The following is a 13813-nucleotide window of genomic DNA, read 5'->3' as shown; positions in this document are numbered from 1 at the left end:
TCCAATTCTACCCTCCCCTGTCTCGAACGTTGCTAGATTATGCCTCCCACTGGTCGGCTGTAGTGAGGATAGAAGCCTTGCATCACGTGTCCCCTCCGGTACACGAGGAGGCAGCCGTCGCATCTTTTCACCTGCACAGCACGATCTCTCAGCGGCGAGGAGTAGCGCGTGGGAGGCCCACGCTGCCCCCGATACTTCCTGATTCTGCTGTACAGGCGCACCAACCGACCTGTAGGAGTCGCTGTCCACAACGTCCAATCCCCACCCACCGGCTTTCCCACCCCCTAATACTGCCAATTGTGTTAGTATGAACGACCAGCCAAGCCGGAAGCAACGCCGAGAGCTGGGCTCTAACCCAGCATCTCCTGCGTTAGTGGCGAGCGCCTTGCCCACTGCGCCACTTAGCCGCCATATATTTTTTTATTCATTATTATTATTATTTTCTTTTTTAATATATATATTTTTTATGTGTCTATTCATTCTCTTTAAACCAATCGGTTTTTTCTCTTCACAGTTGCATATAAAGATTAAGCTACACTAATATTATAGTATTATACTATTATAGTATATGACTCGTCATAATTTTTTTTATAAAACATTTATCATCTTTTTTTGAATGATTAAAATCCGTTCGAAAAACCCTGACGAAGTTTGAAGCCCCAAAACAGGCTTCGGGGACAGCTCTAACACACACACACATACAGTACATACAGGATACACACACACACACACACACACACACACACACACACACACACACACACACACACACACACACACACACACACACACACACACACACACACACACACCTACACACACACACACACACACACACACACACACACACACACACACACACACACACACACACACACACACACAGACAGACACGGTGGGCCATTAGAAAGCTGACCCCGGCTAGCGCTGGTGTGTGCCAGGATGGAACAGTTGGTAATGCGACCTTGGAGGAGTCCTTGGTGGCGTGCGAGCGAGCGGCTCTGTGAGGACAACAGTATGGCTGCTATAGCAGCAGCTGCTCACTTCTCACTCCAACACATCAACTCCTATCAACTGCTCCTCGTGCACAACGGTGCTGCTGTGCACGTCGGTGACAGGGGGACCACATTCACAACCGCTGCTAACGTTGCACAAGGGGGGGGGGTCCTCTTTTTTAAATCCTCAATTTAGAGAGCACAACTGAATCAGATGCGGTGTGAAGCTCCTCGGTGATGATTATTATTACTCTGTATGTATGTAGCGTGTATAGTCTACTGTATATGGTATGACTGTGTCAGTATATACCGTACTGTGTTGTCGATATTTCTCTGAAACAAAACCACCAACGCAAATTCCTGTACATTGATTGTATTTGGTGAATAAAGTGATTCTGATTCGTAAAGATTAATTCATACAGCGATCCTCCATGTGTGTGCGCGTGTGTGTTTGAGTGTGCGCGTGTGTGTGCGCGTGCGTGTGTGCGTGTGTTTGAGTGTGTGTGTGTGTGTGTGTGTTTGAGTGTGCGTGTGTGTGTGTGTGTGCGTGTGTTTGTGTGCGCGCGTGTGTGTGCGCGTGCGTGTGTGTGTGTGTGTGTGTGTGTGTGTGCGTGTGTGTGTGCGTGCGTGTGTGTGTGTGTGTGTGTGAGTGTGTGTGTGCGTGTATGTGTGCGTGTGTGTGTGTGCGTGGCCGAGTCCTCCTAAGGGCCTTACCCACTGGGCCGGTGCCAGATCCGTTGGGCACTGCCAGCTCGCTGCTGCTCTGCATGCCACCTGAGGGGAGGCAGAGAGGGAGAGGATGAGCCATCTGCAGGCCCCGGCCCACCCATATGGGGCGGAACAGTTGGATCAGGATAACATGGCACGCTTCATTAGACCCAGCTCCGTACAGCTTCTGGGGAACCCCCCCCCCCCCCCCTAATACTACAGCAGGGCTGGAGGCGGGGTTTCGGCCTTCATTGTTTTGTTTTTTTTAATCTTTGGTTGGTCAAATCATCGTATGAGAAACTGAGCAATAATGCACGACAGACAGACACAAACACACAATCATACGGTACACACACACACACACACACACACACACACACAATCATACGGTACACACACACACACACACACACACACAAACACATAATCATACGGTACACACACACACACACACACACACACACAATCATACGGTACACACACACACACACACACACACAAACACATAATCATACGGTACACACACACACACACACACACACACAATCATACGGTACACACACACACAAACACACAATCATACTGTATACACACACAATCATACGGTACACACACACAAACACACAATTATGCGGTACACACACACGACGCACAATCATACAGTACACACACACACAATCATACGGTACACACACACACAAACACACAATCATATGGTACACACACACAAACACACAATCATGCGGTACACACACACGCACAATCATACAGTACACACACACACAATCATACGGTACACACACACACAAACACACAATCATATGGTACACACACACAAACACACAATCATGCGGTACACACACACGCACAATCATACAGTACACACACACAATCATACGGTACACACACACAAACACACAATCATATGGTACACACACACAAACACACAATCATGCGGTACACACACACGCACAATCATACAGTACACACACACACAATCATACGTTACACACACACAAACACACAATCATATGGTACACACACACAAACACACAATCATGCGGTACACACACACACAATCATACAGTACCTACACACACACAATCATGCGGTAAACACACACAAGCACAAAATCATGCGGTACACACACAAAAACAAACACATACTCATACAGTACACACACACACAATCATACGGTACACACACACACAAGCACACGTTACACACACACACAATCATACTGTACACACACACACAATCATACGGTACACACACACACAATCATACGGTACACACACACACAATCATACGGTACACACACACACAAGCACACGTTACACACACACACAATCATACTGTACACACACACACAATCATACGGTACACACACACAATCATATGGTACACACACACACACAATCATACGGTACACACACACAATTATATGGTACACACACACACACACACAATCATACGGTACACAAACTCACCTGTGCTCCCAGCGCTCGTAGGCCGCTGCGGTGAGGCCAGGTTCCTCTGGAGGTGTGCGTGTGGCGCGGAGAGCATCCCGCTGTCGGCGAGGGCCGCTGTGGCTGCAGCCAGAGCCTGAGAGGCCTGCTGGGAGCTGAGTGAGCCCCCGGGACTGTAGGCCAGGCCGCCGGGGCTGGACACGGGCAAGCCAACGTGCATGAAGTTCTGCTGGGGCAGGCCCGCGGGCTGGAGGGGAGAACACAATTGAACTTGATATCAATTATAGAACTATACATTATGACGTTGGTCAATAGCAGAATAACAGAGGCAATCGCAAGTGATTTCAAATTAGCGTCATTGAATGCTGATCACAATAATAGTTGACATGACATGTGACTAACATGACAAAACCCCAAATTAGGGTGCTTTCACATCAGAGCTGTTTGGTCCCGACTATCGGACCAGAGTTCGTTTTCTCGGATAGTTCGCTTTTTTGGGGTGGTGTGAATGCTCAGTCGAACTCTGGTGCGGACAAAAACACGCGAACTCTGGTCCGCCTGAAAACGTAGGTCTCGGTTCGCTTCATCGGACCAAATATAGGAAATGAGTCACGACTCTCACGAGCAGAGCGCTAAATTACTACCTAACCAATCAGATCTGCGATATGAGGTAGCGTCACGAGCAGAGCAATGTGTGTGGACAAGAGGCGGGTTGCTACGTTTACTGTAGGGAGGGGCTTTTAGACCCATGTTTTTTTTTTGCTTCGAAAAGAGGGACATCCTCTCAATATGCGGGACGCAGGACATTCGGTCAAATGGTGGGACAGTACAACCAAAAGTGGGACACCTGGTCACCCTACCACCGACTGAAAATTGTGCCGCCTCCGCTGATCTGGAGTCAGACACACACGCGCACGCGCGCGCACACATGTTAGGGCTCGCAGTCACACACACACATTTCCACTCTATTGTGTCCAATAGACGATAGGGGTGGGACGATACATCGATCCAGATCGATACATCGATGTAATTATCAACGATCGAATCGGATCGATGCGATGTAATAAGATCGATTCATATCGATACTCTTATTTTGAAAATCCTGTGGCGAGTCGCATAACTGATTGTGTTAAATGGGCATATGATATCATCTCATATCGATCGCAGGCACCTGAATCTAATCGTATCGTATTGTATCGTGAGAGACTTTGTGATATCGGCAAATATCGTATCGTTGTCCAAAGAATCGATATCGTATCGTATCATGATGAAACTGGTGATTCCCACCCCTAATAGACGAGCGCCCTTTTCGACCGCGTGACATTGTTCAGAAAGTTTAGTGCGCTTGACAAATTGCAATGTGAATGCAGACGAACCAAATGAAGAATGCAACAATGTTGCAACTTCACCCACCGAACCGCACCGAGTCTGCACCGAGTCCACCAAAACTATATGTGAAAGCGCCGTTAGACAACACCCGTTCAGCCGGCCACACAGTGATGGCCACCGTCATGTGTTCCATTCAAACAAATTAATTCAAGTTAAGCCTGAGATAAAAAAATATATATAAAAAAAAAGTGAACAAAGAAGACTGGTAGACATTTGACATAACATTTTACCTCAAGGAAATTAGGTCACGTTTGTACACCAAGCTAGTTCAGCATCATGGAAAAGCATAGTAGATATATATGAATAAAAGCTGACTGCTGTAACAAGAAAACTGAATCAAGTGATTTTGAGGTTATGCACAGTAAGGATAGTATACCAGTAGATATTTCAGTTCTGATAAAGGCTGACCTACTGTAGTAGCTAATTTCCTTTGGTAAAATAGGTTTGTCATTTTGTCAGGACTGTGACTAAACACAAAACACATGACTAAGGACATGGCAATTTTTTATTAAAGCTGCACTATGGAATATTGGCATCCTGTGACCGTGAGAGGTGACCACACCTTGTTAAACCACAGCTTGTTTAAACATGGCTGGTAAGAGAAAACTGCTATGAAAAAGTAATTTCTTCAAGCAAGGATTTTTTTTGATTGTGTGTCGTTATGCTCTTCAAGAGAGAGTTTTATGGATTTCACAGCACTGGTCATGCCAGTGTTAGGAGAGTTTCCTTCTTGTTTCAAATCAGCCCAACTGATTTAGCTTGCTAAAGAAGAAGTCCCATAGTGCTGCTCTAAGTGTCATCTTGCATTAAAAAAAAAAAAAAGCAAAAAACATTAACCCTTTCACTACCACACTAAAGGCGGTTAGCCGTCTGTAGTGTGGTAGTGAAAGGTTAGCCGTCTGTAGTGTGGTAGTGAAAGGTTAAAGGAAAACTCCAACATTTTGGGAAATTCGCTTATTTAACATCTTCCCTGGAGTTAGACAAGAAGATACATACCTTAACACGAACCTAAACTAACGTTACAACTAACCTAAAGTTAGTTTAGGTTCGTGTTAACGTTCGATAATGTACAAAATAAATGTTTTCCGCTGCTATAAACGTCGCACTTTTATTTTGAAAACCCCAGAAAGGAAGTCATTATATTTGCTTTACTATCCTGTTCTGTGTTAGCTCCGGTTAGCTCAGAGCATCCAGTAGTTAGTAGTATATTATCAATACCAGCCATTGGATTACTGTTTTCTAAATTGGGGAGGCTTTTAATCGTCAAGGTAAGAGGATTTTAAGTCATGGTATCCATGAACTTCAATCGGTTCGGATCCTTTGAAGGAATGAGAATATCAACAAACCTGTAGGGAACGTCAGGCTACTGTCCTGCCTCACTTCCAGTGATGAAGCTAAGCTATGCTAACGGAGCGACTGTTCCCAAAGCTAAATGCACGCACAGAGACAAAAAAGGTATGTATCTTCTTGTCTAACTCCAGGGAAGATGTTAAATAAGCTAATTTCCCAAAATGTTGGAGTTTTCCTTTAAGTCTGTAGTGTGGTAGTGAAAGGTTAACCGTCTGTAGTGTGGTAGTGAAAGATTAACCTTCTGTAGTGTGGTAGTGAAAGGTTAACCTTCTGTAGTGTGGTAATGAAAGGTTAACCGTCTGTAGTGTGGTAGTGAAAGGTTAACCTTCTGTAGTGGTGTAGTGAAAGGTTAACTGTCTGTAGTGTGGTAGTGAAAGGTTAACCTTCTGTAGTGTGGTAGTGAAAGGTTAACCTTCTGTAGTGTGGTAGTGAAATGGTTAACCCTTTGCAGTGTGGTAATGAAAGCGTTAAAGAAAATAAAGGAAAAGAAAAAAACATGAAACAATTTTGCCATGAATCCACATGAGGAGAACACTTTGAGTAGCCTACTTACGAGTTTATGATTTCTCATCATGTTGTCGAACTCTTCGTTAATCTTCTTGTATTTCTCTTCGGTATGAGGGGTTAGGATGTAAGAGGGGTCGGTGTCGGGACTATCGCAGCCTCTGTGTTCCTTCTTGTTAAGAGCCTGTGGTGAAACATCGACGGACAAGACAAAACAAGGATGTCAAACTCACAAACTCGGAAACGGAGAAGACGGTGTGTCTCCTTGTTTACTGTAGAGCCTCGACGGGACCGAAGGAACTCATCCGTGTCGAGAGCTGTGACCAAAAAGCCCTCCCTGGCCTACTGCCACAAGTCATTATGGCCGTTCTTCAGACTTCTTAACTAGGGCTGACCTTCGATTTTTTTTTGGAATTCGAAGCTTCGGGGCCGAGATTCGATTTTAATTCGAAGCTTCGAAACCTTTTTTTTTTTTATGTTGTGAGAACTTGTACAGCACTTTGTTCAACTTTGTCAGTGCTGTAAAGTTTAAACCTTTTTAAATCTTAGACAAACGAAACACTTTGCTTTCATGAAATATTGTAAGCAGTCATTTGAGGCTTTATAAAAGCAGCACAATGAACACAAATCTGTCAGTGCCGAGTACGACCTCATCTTAAATAACAAACAGCATTGCTTGTTGTAGTTAACAAAGAGAGGCAGAGTTGATTTTGCAACAAAAAAACTAAACTAAAAGCCCTTGGTGGAACATGAAACATCTAAGGCTCTTTGTCATATACCTGATCAGATGTGGATTTCTGCGGAGGTCCAACAAACCACAAGGCTTATAAGATCATTTCCCCATCATGTTACATCACAAGAAATAAATGGCTTATGAGTAACCACTTCATTCTAGTCAGACATTCATCTTCTTCATCATCAACATTTATGTTCTAGTCTAGTGATTCAGGGCCGCAGGCAACGTTCAGTCAGTGGACCTCAGTGTATTTGCTCCATAGCCAGTCCTGTTGTTGGATGACCTGACTTCTGTCTGAGGGGCTGTTATAAGACCAAAACAAATCTATCGCTTCATTCAATTGAGGGCAATTCACTCTCCGGTTCAATACAATTTTCTTCACAGTTTGAAGGGGCTGGGGGTGAGGAGAGGCAATACATAAAAGAGGGCATTATATTATTTGCCTGAATTCCCTGAAGCCCCATGAAGCTCTCATTTAAATGTTCACTCATATCTGAATTTAGAGATTCATGTGATGTGCTTGTGTTTCTTCTGCCGTTTGATCTTTCATGCATTGAGCCCTGGACCTGCCAGATATCAAGCACTCTGATTGGACCTGCTGGTTTGATCTTTCAGGTATTAAACACTCTTGATTGGACCTGCTAGTTTGATCTTCCAGGTATTAAACATTCTTGATTGGACCTGCTAGTTTGATCTTTCAGGTGTCAAACACTCTGATTGGACCTGCTATTTAGATCTTTCAGGTATCAAGCACTCTGATTGGACCATGTACAGTATCAAGGTGAGTAAAGCAACTCTTTACTACTCTGAGTGGCCAGGAACAAAACAAACTAGGATGAGCAAGGTCCAGGGGATGATCCAATCGCTACTGAATTCAAGAAGGTATCCCCAGACAGCAAGGCTAAACCTTTGAAATCCCTCATTTAATTTAAGCGCTTTGAGTGTCTAGAAAAGTGCTACAGTATATAAATGCAATGATCATTCATTCATGTATAACATTCAAAATAGTATGTATGTTGTTACTATGTTCAAGTGGTTATGAGTAGAAAATAAACGTGAGTGATTATTAATAGAGCTGGATCCAGGCATTGGGAATGAGTGCTCTTTCATCGGTAAATTAATTACAATTTCAATTTGTCAACTGAATTTGTCAACTGATCATGGCTAACTGTGGAGGCTAAATTAAAAGGCAGAATGTTATTTGGAATAATACACCACACCTTCCTTTGTGAAAAACGAGTATATACTGGTTTTTGTCATGAGTATAATACTATATAGAGCCTCCTCTGCCTGGAATATGCTCCGCATCAACACCAGACAAACCAAAAGTCGATTTTCTTTGAAAAGGTTACTAAAACAGAAATTGGTGACTCATATAGATGTTATTGTGGTTATTGCTGTTTTTGTTTTCATTGTAAGTCATTATTGTTTATCGTTTCGTATGTAGAGTTATTTCACTTATTTTATGATGGCCTGATTTGAGTTTTCTGTTTTATTGATACAGTGTGATTTTAATTATTGTTTTGTTTTTATTGTTGTCCTTTTTCTGTGGAGCCCAGGAAGTCTAGCGACCACTTTGTGGAAGCTAATGAGGATCCAAATAAAGAATAAAGAATATGGTCTCTTTGGCAAAAAGCTCACATGACAGACGAAGAGGCTGTTTATTGTTACTAAGACGGACATTTGAAAAGGCAGATTCTTGGCTTAACCCTTTCACTACCACACTACAGTGTGGTAGTGAAAGGTTAACCTTCTGTAGTGTGGTAGTGAAAGGTTAACCTTCTGTAGTGTGGTAGTGAAAGGTTAACGATAGGTTATGTAGATAACCTAGTTATATTAGTATTGGCTGAGCTCCCGCTCTGAGCCTTACGAGATACTCTATATCGCCTGTGATACCTAATGTATCTCCCACGAACAAAAACACATGCACCCCACCTGTATGGGGCCCCGCCCCTTATGGTGGCACCACCCATATAATCATGACTCTGGTCATGACACACCCTTCCTCGCCAAAAACCCGTCCCAGGAAAAGATCCCTCAAGAGGGAACTCAGGGCGCGCAGAGCGGGAGCTCAGCCAATACTAATATAACTAGGTTATCTACATAACCTATCGTTATATTTCGTATGGCATCGCTCCCGCTCTGAGCCTTACGAGATAATGGGGAAGAGCGGGTGCGAGACCCGACAGATGTACCCCCTGAGGACCCGTAAGCCCACATCAAGGGGTGCGGGGAGCCCTGTCACCCCATCCTTCCTAACGAAGGGGGGGCGCAGTCAACTCCACCTGAATGCGAACAAGAGGGAGCCAGAACCCCTTGAACACACCGTACAGGCGGAACCACGTGTGACTCAACACACTGCGGCCCATACCCATACACTCCCGCTACCCGACCAAAGGACGGGAAGCAGGAAAGGCCACAGACCCCAGAACCGCCTGGGAGACAGAACCCCCGGTCATGTCCATGAGGTAAAACCTTACAAAGGGGCCCGGAGAGGACCATGAAGCTGCAGCACAGATGTCCTCCACCGAGGCCCCACCCAGGAGAGCGGCAGAGGCAGCCACCCCACGAGTGGAGTGCGCCCTGACGCCCCCAGGGGGATCCTGCCCAGCCAACGTGTAGCAGAGGGCAATACCCTCGCACAACCAATGGGACAGGCGCTGCTTCGACAGTGCCTTACCAGCACGAGCCCCACCGTAACAGACAAAAAGCTGGTCGGTAACCCTGAAGTCCTGAGTACGGCTGAGGTAAAACCCCAAAGCACGGACTGGACATGACAGGTGAAGGCCCGCATCTAACTCACTAGTGTGAGGAGGAGGACGAAAAGCCTGAACCACAATATCCCGGGAGCGGAAGGAACTCCGGATATTCTTAGGCACGAAAGCAGGATTAGGTCGCAGAGTGGCACCGCAATCGGTCCGAAAAGACAGGCACTCTGGACGTACCGAGAGAGCACAGAGCTCACCCACGCGTTTAGCGGAAGTGACAGCCAGTAGGAACGCGGTCTTGAAAGACAGCCGTCCCAACGGCGCCTGCTCGAGCGGCTCAAACGGGGCCAAGGACAACCGACCGAGGACCAATTGAAGATCCCAAGTCGGAGCCAAGGAGCGTTGCACCGGCTTAACGCGTCGAGCGCCAAGCAGGAAACGCTTCACAAGAGGGTGGCTGAACAAGACATCCCCCTCAAATCCCTCATGATAGGAGGATATAGCTGCTGCATATACCCTCACTGTCGAAGCCGACAGACTATCAAGGAGAGACTGGAGATAACCCAGAACAGCATCCAGGGGGCAGGAGACTGGGTCCCAGCCCCCCCCCTTACACCATTCTTGGAACGCACGCCACCTGCCCGCGTAAACCGCGACAGTGGAGGGAGCATGCGCACACCGGATGGTATCAACCACTGCGGGATCCATCCTCTCCAGACTCACCCTCCCACCAGCCACACCACCAGGCGTTGACCCAACACCGGAGGCTGGACAAGCACTCCGTTGTGCTGCGAGAGGGCCGTCGCTGACCACGGAATGACCCAAGGAGGAGCGACCAGAAGCTGGATTAAGACCGGGAACCACACTGACGTGCCCCGGTCCGGCGCGACCAGGATCACCGTCCTGCGCTCCCTCCGTATCCGCTCCAACAGCTGACTCAACAGCTGTACAGGAGGGAAGGCGTACAGAAGACCGGGCGGCCACGGAAAGGTCGAGAAGGCATCCACCCCCAAGGGGGGATGATCCGCTCGACTGAGCGAGAACCACAAGGGGCACTTGTGAGAACGTCGGCACGCAAACAGATCTACCGAGGCCTCCCCGAACCGATCCCAGATCTGTCTGACTATGTCGGGGCGGAGTTCCCACTCGTCGTGACGAGGACCGCCCCGAGACATTACATCCGCCGCCACATTTTCCGTACCAGGAACGTGGAGCGCCCGCAGACTGCGCAGCCTGCGGGATGCCCATAGCAACAGTTCGCGCGCCACCCGGAGCAGGCGGGCGGAACGAGTCCCACCCTGCCTGTTGATATACGCCGCCGCCGTCACATTGTCCGTCCTGATCAAAACATGCTGGCCTACCACCAGGTGGCCGAGCCGTTTGAGGACCAGGAGGACCGCCTTCAACTCCAACACATTGATATGCAGGACAGCTGGGTCGGCATGACCCGTCCAGCTGCCCCCCACTGCGTGGGTCCGAAACGCCCCTCCCCAACCTGTGAGAGAGGCGTCGGTGAAAACCGTGACGTGGGAGCCTCTGCTGCCCATGGGGACCCCAGCGGAGAGGATACCCAGCCTCCCCCAGTGGGCGAGATCCCCCCATATCGACAAAGGAACCGTCAACCGTCTCCCTTTGCCCCACACCGGATCTATTCTCAAAGAGAGAAACCACCTCTGTATCCGCCTCATAAAGAGGAGGCCAAGAGGAACCACCGTGTGGGCCGCCGACATAAGGCCCAGCAGACGCATCACCTGCAGCGCCGTAACCGTCCCTCCCAGACGGAAACCCCCGAGCGCGTGACGGAGATCCCCCCGACGCTGCTCCGAGAGGGTCGCAAGCATGGGCTTCGACCTCAATGTCAAGCCCAAGTACTCCACCTGTTGACTGGGAAGAGGGGTACTCTTCTTCCAATTCACAGCAAAACCCAGGCTGGTGAGGAAATCCACCACCAGTCGAGTATGAGACCTGGCAACCTCCTCTGAACGGCTGAGGAGCAGAATGTCGTCGAGATAGAACAAAACTCGTATCCCCCGACGACGTAAAGGCCCCAGAGCAGCCGCCACGCACTTGGTGAATGTGCGGGGAGCCAGAGAATAACCGAACGGCATTCTGTGGTACTCGTACGCTACGCCCTGAAACAGGAACCGTAGGAACTTCCTGTGAGGAGGGAAAATGGGTATGTGAAAATACGCATCCTTCAGGTCTATGGAGGTGAACCAGTCCCCCCTCCTGACAGCAAGCAGGAGGAGTCGGACGGTCAACATCCTGAATGGTCTCACTACAATCAACCGATTGAACATGGACAGATTCAGTATAGGTCTGACCCCCCCAGTTTTCTTGGGCACCAGAAAATAACGGGAGTAGACGCCTGACATTGCGTCCTCTCTCGGGACCACAACGACGGCCTGCTTCGCCAACAGAGATCGAATCTCGTCGGCCAGGGCTGTCACCGCGCCCGACCCTGACAATAGGGTCGGCACCAAACCTGAGAACGGAGGATGGGGCCGCGCAAACTGCAAAACCAGCCCCGCCTTTAACGTTCTCCTCATCCACCGATTCAAGGGACATTCCCGTCGCCATATGTGAATATAATCCCACAGCGCCCCCGCCGTCAACTGACGCTGGGCCGCAAGGAACAGCAGATAATTGGCCCGGTCCCCCCCGTCATGCAAAGCACCCAAGGGGGGACCCCGACAGAAAGGGCCGGTTTGATACGGGAGGAGCGGTCATCAAACTTGTGGACACACACTCACCCCCTGAACACCCCTCCAGCACACGCTGAGGAGCCGTTCTGCAGCCAGACACGCAAGGCCTGAGGACCCCATGGGCTCCTACACGCCGAAGCCCTGCAGTGATATTACTACCACTCAAATCACGCCAGCCTCTCCTTTGCAGACCACTGCCGGTTTGACGGGAGTGGGAGGCAACAGCGCGATACCCCGCCTGGCGAGGGCGAAGCCGGGGTAACCCCTGCTGAGCATTCAACAGAAGAGGCACCGAGTCCCCCTGCTGACCACTGAAGCTAGTGGCAGCTGCAACACCAGGTTCCACCCACCCACAACCTGCGGTGTAGGAACCACGCGACGACGGAACATTCTCACGGACAGACCCAGGCTCAGCCATCAACTGGGTGTCAGCCCCTGTCTCCATGAGAAGCGAAGAATGGGGCCGCATACGCTTCAAAGAAGGTTCGCGGCCCGCAGCCAAAGGAGAACGCTCAAAGCCCCGCTTCTGGGGATACCAGAGAGAGGACCGAACGGGGAGCGGGCTGCTCGCGGCAAAATGACGACGGGGTGGTTTACCAACCCCGAAATCACCAAAAATGGCCGATCCCTCGGCCGCCAAGACTGTCGGCCTTGCGAAACCCTGTCGATTCTCCAACCAGGGCACCACTGGCGGGGGAAACATGGCCGCCTGTCGAGGATCTAGCCACAGTCGTTGACGAGACCGTGCTCCCACCCCTGGCTGCACAGCGTGAGGCGGTGTAGGACCCGAATCAAAAACCGCCTGCGCCTCCACAGAACGCCCAAAAAGACTATCTGTGGAAAAAGGAGTCGTGAGGAGAGAAAACCTATCCTCTTCCCCAAGAGGAGACTGCTCCAACCAAAGATGCCTAACAACCAAAGTCGATAGCATCCGAATCCTCCCCGCAGTTATAGCTTGCGACTGAGTCAAGATCTCTATAACACCACAAACATGAATCACGTTCATAGTGTCGGTTGGACTCAAAGACCTACAACCCGACGCCATCTTGGATAGGAAAGTAGCCAGCTGAGCCACAACACTGGCCGCCGCTAAATGCCATCCTGCAGCAGTATACCACTCATCCGTCCATACTGCCACCCTCCGAGCCGACATGCTATCAAGCAACGGCCGGGCGGAACGTCGTTCATCCCCGCCTGGGCACAACAAAGAAGCTACCTGGCTACTTAGCCAAGGTACCCCCGGGCTGCA

The 13813-nt window shown here is 48.8% G+C and overlaps 1 protein-coding gene across 1 annotated transcript in view; it reads right to left on the bottom strand.

Annotated features, from left to right (window-relative positions):
- Positions 1-13813, bottom strand: part of LOC311246820 (myocyte-specific enhancer factor 2A-like) — a gene marked incomplete at its 5' end in the record, with an annotated part of 71120 nt that overhangs the window by 40784 nt on the left and 16523 nt on the right. Inside the window, 3 exons of the mRNA XM_084337066.1 lie at positions 1710-1769; positions 3194-3419; positions 6465-6599. Of these exons, the coding sequence (XP_084193192.1) occupies positions 1710-1769; positions 3194-3419; positions 6465-6599 (421 nt within the window). The remainder of the gene's footprint in view (positions 1-1709; positions 1770-3193; positions 3420-6464; positions 6600-13813) is intronic.

Source organism: Notolepis coatsorum (genome assembly GCF_963971535.1).
Source record: "Notolepis coatsorum genome assembly, chromosome: 20".
Taxonomy (NCBI): domain Eukaryota; kingdom Metazoa; phylum Chordata; class Actinopteri; order Aulopiformes; family Paralepididae; genus Notolepis; species Notolepis coatsorum.
The sequence above is the reverse complement of the archived record's forward strand: the minus strand, read 5'-3'. Positions and strand labels throughout refer to the sequence as shown.